Source organism: Bremia lactucae, linkage group LG1, assembly GCF_004359215.1.
Source record: "Bremia lactucae strain SF5 linkage group LG1, whole genome shotgun sequence".
In the NCBI taxonomy this organism is placed as follows: Eukaryota; Oomycota; class Peronosporomycetes; order Peronosporales; family Peronosporaceae; genus Bremia; species Bremia lactucae.
The window spans coordinates 9,323,548-9,336,334 of record NC_090610.1 but is presented as its reverse complement, the minus strand read 5'-3'; the positions used below and the strand labels follow the sequence as shown (position 1 = coordinate 9,336,334).

The 12,787-nt window shown below is 44.8% G+C and overlaps 1 protein-coding gene across 1 annotated transcript; it reads left to right on the top strand.

Annotated features, from left to right (window-relative positions):
• Positions 1-10,695: 10,695 nt before the first annotated feature.
• Positions 10,696-11,007, top strand: CCR75_009738 (uncharacterized protein; the record flags this gene model as incomplete). Its single annotated transcript, XM_067967777.1, has 1 exon — positions 10,696-11,007. The coding sequence occupies one exon, from the start codon at positions 10,696-10,698 to the stop codon at positions 11,005-11,007; it is 312 nt and encodes a 103-aa protein (XP_067820274.1).
• Between the last annotated feature and the right edge of the window lie 1,780 nt (positions 11,008-12,787).

Genomic DNA, 12,787 nt, shown 5'->3' with positions numbered 1-12,787 from the left:
CCAGTGTAGTCGGTATACATGATCCAGGAACAGAAGAGCTACCTCCTTGCCTGTGATCGATGTTGTACATGGTGCTTAATGCATCATTTTGCTCAGTCTGTCTACAAAGACAACGAGCCCCGTCTGACCCTTGAGGTCGGTCGGCATGCCGAACATGAAGTTTAGACTTACCAACTTTCAAAAATCGGTTGGAATCGGAAGCGGTTCAGTGGCGCACTGCTGGACGGTGCACACTTAACGCGCTGACACTGTTTGCAAGAGCGAATATACTTGGCCCCCCATCTGTTTAAGTGTGGCCACCAGAAATTCTCGGACGCTTTTAAATATGTATTTTACGGCCCAGATGACAATTAGATGATGCATTTTGGAGCTCGTGAAGAATCATCAACTTGAGACCTGTGTCATGAGGCACATAGATTCTCATGGTATCACAAGGTGACAGCTGATGCCATGACAGGCCATCGCTGTAGCTAAAGCGATTCAGCTTAGCTTTCAGGTGCGACGGAAGTGATACCTTTTGAGCGCCGAAGTAATTTAACAGCAGGCGACAATGTTCGTCCTGACGGTAGTTCTCTTTTATTTCATAGGCTAACGAGCTCGTTACATTGTATGCCTTCATGGCTGCCAACGTTGACGACTCAACTTATGCCTTAGCGCGAGACACACTTTTCTGGTTGTCTTACCTCGAAGTCTGGTCTGTGCGATAAAGCATCAGCCAAGACATTCAACTTACTCGGCTTGTATTCATCTTTGAGATTGAATTCAGAGAAAAACATAAGCCATTTTCCATTCGAAGCGACCGGTACGGTGAGTGTATTGCGGTCCCCAACGATGCGTGATCCGTATAAACCACGAATATTTTGGTGCCCAATAGGTGCCCTCGAAACTTGGCAAGAGTAAACTTTATTGAAAGTAGCTCCTTGTTCTGCACAAGGTAATTCAATTCCGCGGCTATTAAAAGCTGGGACTGATAAGAGATGACACGGTCAACGCCCTTGTCATCCTTTCGCATGAGTGCTCTACCGTTTGTAAGATTAATTGCATCGCATACGACGCTAAAGGGCTTATCCGCGTCTGGCAATGCCAAGACCGGTGCCCCTACAAGAGATTGCTTCACTGATGTGAACGCATCATCTTTTTTTTAGCCAAGCCCATTCTGCGTCCTTTTAAGGAGGTCAGCTAATGATTTAGTTTTCTCAACATAGTTCTTGCTATATTTATGCAAGTAATTGGCGAGCCCCTATGAATTGGCGCAAATCCTGAGATGCCGTGGGATTGGCCATTCCTTTACCGATTTTTACCTTGTCTGGGCCTGCTCGTACACAATATGTACCTTGGTAATCTGCAGCACGTTAAAGAAGATGATAAGTGTACTTAGGTTGGTACAAGGAGACTCGCACTGCGACAAATGTGTGCTGAGGATCGTTGTGTGAACATGTGCTACATCCTGCGCTGTTCCTCTCGTCGTGACTCATCCTTTTTTCATTTACGCACTTCCAAATGTTGTGTTAGTCCAAGTGGCTATCAATGACGGTAGACCGGGCTAAAGTTGTCTTAATGTTACACTCCCCGTTAAGTACACTTTGTGTGCTTAAGGGGATGGTCAATTACTTAAGTATAGTAATTATACCCACCACTTGAGTGTAGTTCACATTGTGACCCACCCTTGTATGTGCGATGCATGTATGTGCTTTTACATTTGACGGGATGACGCCCACGCGTCATCCGTTATGCGAGGAATACAGAAAGATACGATCACAATACATTTTAAAGTCAATCTACAGAGATGACATTTTAGTATTAGTTCAAATAGGAATTAATATTTATTACAATTAAATATAAATTAGTCTGTAAACTACTTCCTACCTGATAAGTGCGCACGAGAAGCCGGTTTACCGCTCTTGTGACGGCATGAACATCAAAGTACTTAATGCGTTAAGTGAGGTCACGAAGGCGCCCACCCGAATAACCTCACTGCAAGTGGGAGAACTTGGTCAAACCACTTCCTCGATGTGCTATGGTGTGCTTAAGTTGAGCTTGGCCGGATAAAGACGTGCCCGCCCAGAAGCTACTATTTGCTTTTATCTGATAATGATGCCCGGAACTTAAGAGCGTTGGGAGATGATGGCAAGTGAAACGGGGCACTGACGACTTGTACTGGATCAGTACAAGTCCACTTCGCACTGCCTCAGTGCTAGTGGTGCCTCACGTCACTTCACGTACACTAATACGTGCAGAGGAAGATTCTATTTAAAACACTTGATTTAAAGAAGGTTAAAAGATGACGGTATTTATTATTTCTATCAATCTAATACTAACTCAATTATAAACTAATACAAAACGTGTAATAAAGTCTTATCTGTCTTTCTCTTTGCGCGCGTCCATCGCTGACTGGACCGCGGAGAAAGTAGATATAATGGTCTATATCTACCAATGGGTAAGCTTTTAGAATATTTCCATGTCCAAAGAGGGGTCGCATTCACGTGGTAAATTACCACGTGCACCCGCAACATCTAGTGTTGCGGGAGAAGAACGATACTACTGCAGACGGAACGTTTGCCGCAAGAGACAATAATGCTGTACTCGCGGCTACATGAACCGCAGCCGAAGGTGCCTTACTGTTCGCACACCGAATGGACTTGTTAACCATGCGATAAAATTGAAATGATGGCTCTAACCAATCAACATCATTTTTAGTAAGTATTCTTTTAGTGACCACTCTATCCAATGCCATTCAGAATGAATGTCGCTTAAGAGAGGGGTGAGGTAACGAAATGTATCGTTACATGAAATAAACACCTAGAAGGTAGATCATAGTTGATGAATATTTCTTTAGATGGAGAAGGCCAAAAACTTCCAGCCGAATGACTCCTCCCACCACGAAATGACTCGGAGAGCGAGGGATATCACGCGATTAACACGGGTCCTTCAGCATTATTTTTCCAGAAGGTCCAAGCGAGTCTTCAGGCGTTCATAACTTTGGCGATCCTTCCCTCGGACATCATAAAGATCCGAGGTCAGTCGCAAGACTTGAGCCCCGAGATCCGCAATACGTTGCCCGGCAGCGCTTAACAGGCTGCCTATGAAAAGGAGCAGTAGCTGAGGCTTCTTTGCCAATCTGAAATGGACTAGCAGAAGTAGCGTTGTGAGAAGAAACAGGGGTACAGTACCGCCCATTCTTTCTTTCACTGCATCGGAATGCGGATGAATGCGGCGCGTGAATTCCGCCTCGTATTGGTCGGGCGTTTCATTTGAACGCAACACGACCGGGATCGGGAAAATCAGCTGAAGCGATTTTCGCAGAGACCTCCATGACTTAAAGACGCCATTATAATTATGTGCGTTTAGAAGAGCGCGCTCTAGGAGCGACGATCTTGGCACATTTGCACGAGGCCATTGAGATGGAGGGGGATTCAGCGATATGCCACCGCAAGGCCACGTTCAAAACGACTGGCTTGTGACATCGACTGAGCACGTTTACGTGTTGTCGGTGGAGCTTTACGTTCAGGCTCTTCAACTTCAGACCCTTTATGAATAATGGTCTGTGAAATAGACGCTGTCATTTTACCCAACGGACAAGCAGCTGCGACTTTGTGGGCAGTGTACTCATTAAGGGTCGCTGCGCTAGCCAAGGGCAGACGACAAGACAGCATTGAAATACTTTGTTGTCTATGTGTTAGGAGCATGCGTGCTGGCAATAAAGCGCCATCATTTTTTCTAATTAGCTCGCTGTCCTCATCACTACTATGCGGTAATGGCAGCGGTGTCGACTCGTTGTAGACAAAAATAAACGAAGAATCGACATCCTCAGTATGAAAGTGGGATGGATCATTTAGCCCGGTTAACGCGACATCAGCAGTAGCTTTCGACGTTGTAACTGTGGCACTAGGCGCCGACGGCATGTCAACGCGGCGCGTGCGCTTTGTGCGTGGTTGCAGACGACCCACCAACTTTGCGCCTTTTAAGTGGCATATTCGGCCCCGTGTAAGACATAGGTATCAAGAGTGAATGAGAGAACTAAGCAGAGCGTAAAGCCGCTCGCTGTTCCTCTGTCCTCTTCTTGAAGGGAAGGGGGTGGCGAAGGGGGTTAAAGTTGCTATAATGTTGCACAGTCCCCGTTATGTACACTTTGTGTACATAAGGAGATGGTCAATTATGTAAGTGAAGTAATTAGAATGATGCCCGGGACTTTAGAGCACTGGGACATGAGGACAAGGAAGTAATTCCGCATAGTTCAAGTTGTAGTATCCGAGCTGGTAAAAACTAAAAGCACAATCGTTTGTCAGGTCCTTAGCTCTCATCTATGTGCTACTCCAAGCCTACGGATTTTCTTGCCGGATTCTTTACTTGATTCCTCGCTAGATTCCATTGATGCCGACATTATCTACTTAAAAAGGTTTTGTCCTTTGGTCGCCATCCATATACGCGATCACGATCTTGAGTCGGCAATTTTCGTCGTTAGCTGGCGTATCGCGCCCTACACCCTCCCCGAGATAATTTCGCGTTGGCAAATTTTGAAGTCTTGTACCAGGTCCCGCCAATGCGCAACATGCAAAATTTTGTTTTCTTTTCCCAGGTTGACTCGTGATGTCCGTGCCATTTAACAAGCCTTTCGGGCTGTTTGTTGTAGAGACGCCTTTTTACCAACGCTTCTACGATGTGCAATTCACTACCGGTTTCATGATCTAGTATTACCGACACTACTTTTGGGATCGGGTGAGTGCTGAATCTCGTAGGGTTTGAGACGAAATGACTAAACAGGTCGATGTTTAAGCTTGGTATTCCTTTTGATTCTCTTGAGCCCTGGCAAAGTTGCCTAGCGCAATTTTAATGATCTCTTGTCTGCAAATCTTTTTGCGTACTCGGCAACAGGAAGCTTCTTTCCCGCGATACTAAAAATTCCAGAAATAGCATTGTCGACCTGTCGCCCCGTGTTGATCTCAAACGGTAAAAGCTATGTTGACTTGCTCACAAGAGTTGCATGGGCAAACTCTATTGTACCAAGATAAGTCGACCAGTCGTCGCCCTGGTCACAACACCATGCAGCGTAGCACATCTTCCAAAATTAAATTCTGACGCTCTGTCGGACTGTCAGCCTGCGGACGGAGAGCTGTAGTCATTGAAAGCTTAACCCCCTTAATGGCCTTTAGCGAGTTCCAAACGTTTGACGTGAACTATGCAACACGATCACTCGTAATGACCCGTGGTAATCCGTGATGACGCACAACGACATAAAAAAGGTTTGTAACTTTTGGCGCATCGATGTTTGTGTGTTTAGCAGCATGGCGGAGCGTTTCGATAGTTTATCGACTACTGTCATGATAGCATCGAATCCTCTCGACACCGGTAGTCCAGCTACGAAGTCCATCAAGACTACTTCCCAACTTTCGTTAGGAACTGGGATTGGCATAAGTTTGCCATTTGTCTTACGCGTGCTCGTCTTCCATCGCACACATGTACCGCAGCTTTGTACGTACTCTCGTACATCTTTTTCCAGGTTTGGCTAATAATACCATTGCGCAACCTTGAGTTGTATGCGACACACACCAGGATGTCAGCAGTGTTTCCATCGTGAAATTATCGTAAAATAGCGGTAGTAAGACTATCGTCTGCCGCAACGCACAGCCTCTTTGCAGCTTGATTGGTCTTGAATTACAATAAATCCTTATGCAGCTCATACTTGTCGCGGTTCTCAATAAAAGCCTCCAAAAATTCGCGGTCTTTGGCGTAGCCGCTCATAAACCGCTTTTGTGTTATAGATGAGGAATTGATGGTTATAATAATGGAAACGATGTGATGGACTTGATCAATAATTTGTCGCTGCTGCAGGTGTCGGACACCAACTTGTGCACCCTATCCACCTCCAGAAAGTCCCTCCGCGTTGACGAGAAGGTCCAGGTCGGGGAGTGGATGCAAACATAGAAGTGCTATGTGCGAACGATGACGTCGAAGCTGGGCGTCACGATGAGCGCGTATCGGCTCAAAATTGTGAAGGTGAGGTTTGTGACTGACGCTTAGACCAGTGGGCGACGGATGACGCCTAGACGAGATAGCGCATTGGCGACAACGTATGAAATTCCTTTGGCGTGATGCAGCGTGAAATCAACCTGCGAGTAAAAGGTCAGCATACGCGCCATTTTCGGCGAGATTATTGGTTGGTGAAGCGTCCAACAGCACGTATTGTTGTCTGTATATATAACAGAAGACTTGCCATATAGATCATGATGTCACTTTCCGAGAGCTGTATTGATGGCAGGAAACTCTTGTTTATGTGCCGGCTTGCTCTTTTCGTAAAATCTTATTTTTTGGAAAATACAAGATAGGATGATTGTCGCCATTCTTGAGTTCAGACTAAACGCCGCTCGCTCATAATCCTTACGCGACCGGTGTGGCAATAGACAGTCTTATGGTCTCGGGACAGAGTCTGATTCTCATTAATCAGACGATCCACTCATTCCTCCAAGAAAGAGATCTTCTGACGAGCTGTCATTTGCTCGTTTAAAGGAATTGATGAGTCCTTTCGTTCGCCAGTTGTTCAGTCGCAACCTGCGCACAGTTTTCTAACTGGACACTAAAAGCGTTATCAACCGTCACCGCTAATACGCGGCGACGGGATCGCTCGTGATCAAGATCCTCCCTTATAAAATAAAGGGTGTGTTGATCCGGGTTCGTCAAACGAGGCAAACCCGATTGCCCCCTTTCTACATCCATTGACGGATTCGGGTGTTGAGAAGCGCTTTCTTGTTGAAAGATTGTTGAGCCACCGTGATGCAAAGGGGGTTTGAGCAAGATATCTGGTTCGTTGGAGAGGGTATCCGCCCTCGCATGAAACTTGGGAACCTCGTTCTCAACAAATGATGGACGTTCGTGGTCTCGTCCTGCAGTACGACGAGACCTACCCTCTTCGACAGAAGGCCCATCAGAGAAAGAGAGCTTCCCGCGCTCGAAAAGGCTTTGGAGGTTCGCAATCCCTTGACGTATCTCGTAAGAGATGAGAGTATTCCGATAGAAATCTTTGAGGGAATATGCTTCCTTAGGGGCATAACTGCACTCTTAAAACAGCATGGACATGAGCCACCCTCACGAGAGGCATAACACTGCCTCTCTAGCCAAACGGTGCAACTGATAGCGCGCATCGACAACGGTCCGTTTCTCAAACTGTTCCCGGAAATTATTTAGCTTGTCCAGTCAGAATGTTTTGTACATTCTGTACAAAGGTTGTTTAAGCTTGGCAAAGGTTTGACATCCTTTGCCCCTTTTGCATGTGTACCACCGATGCCGAAAAAAAGGCATCGATGAAGAATTTCATTTCATCCTCACCAGGCTTGTGAAGCCTGGATGAGTCGAATAATTGAATTTGATATTGATCGTTAGTCATAACAGACCAACGAACGAGGTTTTTTAAGAGGGTAACCAAGGCCTCTTTTCAGGAGCGAGGCGCAACGTATTGCGGTCCCTCTCCTGATGGCTCATCTCAACATTAACGCTATCTTGACCCATAGAGTGATCTTTAAAATTATTCCTTTCCTGGTTATGCAAATAGCACCATCAGCAGCATACTTTCTCCCACGACCACTTAGTTCCTGGTGACGCATACTAACGTTACCAGAGTAGTCATGGCCCACGGAGTCAGATGATGATGACTCCCCACCGAAGAGGCCCGACGAATTAAACAACCTGGTTGTCACGTTGAAAACCAAAGGTTTAACGGACTCGGCCCCATGTCATTCGGCGGCCTTTTCAGTAGAAACTGAGTCCGGCGATGCAGGTGACTTGGTCCAGTCACCTACAATTGGTGTAGCAGGTGACTTGTCACCGTCACCTGCAATGTTATCACCACATAACATCCCCAGTCACCTACGATGGGAGTAGGAGGTGACTTATTCCCCGCAGTAGACGCATGAGCCTCCACTGAAACATTTGCTTCACTGACAGCTACACTGATCTGAGCAGCTGCCAGCTTTGCGACCTCACGGCCCACGCGCACAGACTTTTTAGTCGCCATCTTGGTTTTACAAAGTCAATAATCGGTATATTGATTAAGATCAATAATGGAAATAATATCGGTATTTTGATTAACAAACAACAATGCATTTTTATAGGAAAAGATTTATTTATCTTTTTCTGTCACCATACATCAGTCACAATAATGGCTGTTGGTTAGGGGGTGATGTAACGGGGTGTCCCGTTTCGTAAGTATTATTACAATCACTATTTCCCACAAGAGAAAATAAACAAAGAATACAAAAGTAATATCATTGTTAATTTTGACTTAAATAGTTCCAATAATACCAAATTTTGTATTATTGATGCAATATGACATTAGCTCTATTGATTGGTTGATTTAAGTCCAAGTAACCTCGCCAATAATTGCAAGACACGATTGTACGGTGCGCAAGGTAACGCCATACATAGTTAGATACTAATATTATATATTAAGTAGTACATAGAAGATCTTCACGTAGGAAACTAAGTATTAATACACTTTTAGTTTTCCCTAATTCTAAATCATTTGAATTACCTTTGGCCGTGAAAGTTGCCGCGTGGGCCACCTACATTCAAGCTGACTTTTAATTGACTGAAATGAATTACGGGACTCTTTTTATCAGCCAACCAGATGATGCCTGTTAAGCACAGTTCACTGTGAGCTAGTAGTGTACCCTTGATGATGCAAAAGTTGACATAGCCAAATGCGAATTTGCTTATTAAAGTCAGGCCTAATGCGAGACAGTAGCTGTCTATTCGAAAAAAAAAGATGGAAGTCCTACAAGATCACGTTTGCCACTTTTGCTCGATGTGCTCGCTACTCATTAGGAACTACACTGCATCCTAACTCAAACATTAGATTCATAGAGACGTTGATATTCTCGCGATTGATCTAAAAAGACACGTGGAATTGGTCGACGATATTATTATTTGTTATTGCCGACTTCATAATGCTGTATAAAGCTGCTGTAGGCGGGCACGTCGTAATGCGGTCACGCTCTACTTAGACACACACCCTAGCACAGCGAGGAAGCGGTTTAACCTGCTTCTCTTGCGTGCGGTGAGGTAGTTGTGGTGGGCGCGTTAGCGACCTCACCCAACACACTAAGTACTCTGATTGAGTGTCGTCACGGGAGCGGTAATCCGGCTCCTCGTGCGCACTTAACAAGTGGGAAATAGTTTTCAGACTGATTAATATTTAATCGTATTAAATATAATACCTATTTTTACCAATTAAAGTGTCATCTCTATAGAAAACACTTAATATGTATTGCAAGCGTATCTTTCTAGACACCTCGCGTAACGGATGACGCTGGGCGTCAATCCGCTTCCTCGATGTGATAGCGCGTGTGCTAAGATACACAAGGGCCGCATTGCGACGTGCCCGTCTACACCCGAGTGCTGGGTTTAATTACTATTATTTAGTAATTGACCATCCCCTTAAGAACACCAAGTGTGCTTAACGGGGACTGTGTAACATTAGGGCAACTTTAGCCCTTTACAGCTGCCGCCACGAGCAAAAATCATATTACTAGAATACTCTTTATAGATGGCACTCGTAAATATATCTCGGATGCTTAGTACTGTTTTTTTGCCATTACCGCTACGTCAAACGTGGCGGGTCTTCCATAAGTCACAGCCTCCAAACGTGCCCAAAGCACCAATAGATTCGCTTCACGCGCCATTGCAAGCTTTGAACACTCGAAAGGTTCTCAAAAAACTCTTGCGATCTCCAAATGACAAAACCAGATATGAACCTTGCTCTTGATGCGTTTGGCGCTCACTAATAAGAGCATCTAGTGTCTTGGTCTGCTACAGAACACTGCACTTATTCCCTATCACCATCTTACGTAGCCACGCCCACACTTTTATTAATTTAGCGCGAAGCTGTATCGTAAAAATTACATAGTGTATAAATATATTTTGTGCACCGGAGAAGGAGGAAAGTAAAAATGTCAAGCACGAAGCCTGACACCGTGAAACGCATAAGTGACGAGAACTAAAATTGTAGCCTTAGTGCGCAATATCCAGTAGCTACGCTTGCTCTTGCATTGAAATATCGCAATGTCAATAGCTTACGTCTGGAGATTCCGGCAAGGCCCACTTAGTAGCCCACCTCCTTATGCTTTACTCTATTTTTAGGCAGCTATTAATACCTTTGAAAGCTTGGGAACTATAAGTCGCTCTTAGACGTTACTTACCCTAACAGGGACACCTCTGTGCGGATTCCAAAACGATGATACTTAATTATAGGGTGTTAGGTCTGTTTTACAGCGTTTACAAGTTGCTTTTGCTTGTCGATAAATGGTAAGAAGCACTTAATTTACAATCGTTATTCACGTCAATATTAGCCCTCTTTACTATTTGTGAGGCCAGTAATAAGTTTCGAAATGAATTTAAAGGGTGTCAGATATGTAATTTAGAGAGCCAAAAGAGAGTTCGCATATCAACTAAACCCGAGACGGTAATCATTATGACATGTGGCGAATCATACAGAAATCCAAGAATACACCATTTGGTCAAGCTTCTCTTCACAGCATGGGCACCAGCAGTCTAATTTGGGATATTCTTTACCTTCGGACTCTGTATTCCATCCGGTAGATGGTGATTATTGTATTTTGACTTGCTTGCTGCGCATTTCGCACGTTGCAACAGGAGTTCATTCTTCAATTCCCATCGCTCCAACCAAGTCGTAAACACATTTCAACGATGTTTAACAAGTCAGCGATTGTTTTATGCATGGCAAGTGCGGCCCTATATGGCAATTCTGTCGATGCATCCGCAGAAGTCGCAGAAACATTGGGTCTGCTCGGCCTTGCAGCTGGTCTTTCCGGTGGCGTCGGCGTCGGCGTCAACGTTGGGTACCCCTATGGTGGTGGCTATGGATATAGACCAAGCGTGGGATACTACCCCTACAACCCGTACAACCCAAACTACGGTTATAATGTTGCCCCAGTTGGCAACAGTGGAAATTCATACGCAACCGCTTCTGCGACTGCCTCCCGCAATCTGCGCGCATAAATGCAGGGATAACCTTCCACCATTCTCGTCACGTCTAGTACTACATTTCAGTCGCGTTACAAATGTTGTATATTGTAATCGGTAGTCTTTTATTTCATAAATACATGTTTAAGCTGTATTTTTGTGACGGAGTGGTGGCTTCAAAATAAATGTTTGTATCATTCCAGTCACCTTTTGAAAGACTGCTTTCACTAATGTTGAGATACAGAAAATATGTAACCATCAAAAGAGCTTCAAATATTCATCGAGACTATCTTTCTAGCAATGGCACAGCAGATTGTGCTGCGATGACAAGATATTTTATGGTTACAACTGGCATCTGTGGTTGAATTCCAAACACCGTCAACATAACGAGCAGTGTTACTTTTGATAGAATTTTAGCTAGAAATGTTTGTTTCTGGAGTTTGGCATAAACCAGACACGGTCCAAGGCATCCCTTTGTAGGATTATGTATTTGAACAATGCAGTATACATTCTTTAACACACAAAATCCAGCCTGTTCACGACCCACTCGCATAAAAAAATGCAGCCAAGGCTCCATCGCTGAGGATGTCCTCAGACAAGTTTCTTGGCATTGTGCGTCTGGCAAGGTCATACAACCCAGTCATTAAAATAAACAGCCCTCCTCGCAAAAATTGCTGCAAAACATAATTCAAATGTTGGTGCAATCGGTTCTGGTAGCAAGCATGAGAGCACATACGCCATCAAGACAATGTCGATGGACTCAGGAGCATTGTCCTGAATGTCTCCTGCGCAATGTCACATACGATAGCGCACCATCGAATTAAATATAAGGAGGATTTTGCTTTGAACTCGAATTAGAGTTTAGGAAAGTGGCACTACCTTAGCTGCATCCCAATTGAAGAACCTTTAAACCCTTGGATTTAAATAAGGATAACTGGAAACTCCTAGACAAGGTAGAAAAGTGATGTATAGACCTTCCCTCTAAGGTCGAGGTGAAACATACTAATTTAGCTTCGACGTAGTTAATTCGAGTATGTCACTCCCAATGTAACGGGCTAGAGTTGCCCTAATGTTACACAGTCCCCATTAAGTACATTTGGTACTTAAGGGGATGGTCAATTACTAAATAATAGTAATTAGACCCAACACTCGGGTGTGGTGCACATTTGTGACCAACCCTTGTGGATGTGATGCACATGGGTGCATTCACATTAGGAGGGATGACGCCCAGCGTCATCCATGATGACGGCTAGCGTCATCAGTTACGCGAGGTATCTATAAAGATACGCTCGCAATACATATTAAATGATATCTATAGAGATATCATTTTAATTGGTAAAAATAGGTATTTGTATTTAATTCTATTAAATATAAATCAGTCTGAAATTTACTACCTACTTGGTAAGTGCGCACGAGGAGACGGATTACCGCTCCCGTGACGTCACTTCACCAGAGTTCTTAGTGTGTTGGGTGAGGTCGCTTGCGCGCCCACCACAACTACCTCACTGCACGCAAGAGAAGCAGGTGCAAACCGCTTCCTCGCTGTGCTAGGGTGTGTGCTAAGTAGAGCGTGGCCGCATTACGACGTGCCCGCCTACACTTGGTAGCACTTGAAATCCTTCCCACGACCCGCATCTCTGCGTGTGTACGTGAGGATGAGCCTCAACATTGATTGGGCTCATTTTCCCCACCTCTCCGAACATCATCGGGAGGTGGCAGGGCTAATGGCGCAGGGACTTGGTGAACAAGCCCTGGCCAGGCTCCTGGGTAGTCCTCCTGAGCAACATGTTGCTCAGTTGGAGCAGTTTGAGGCATT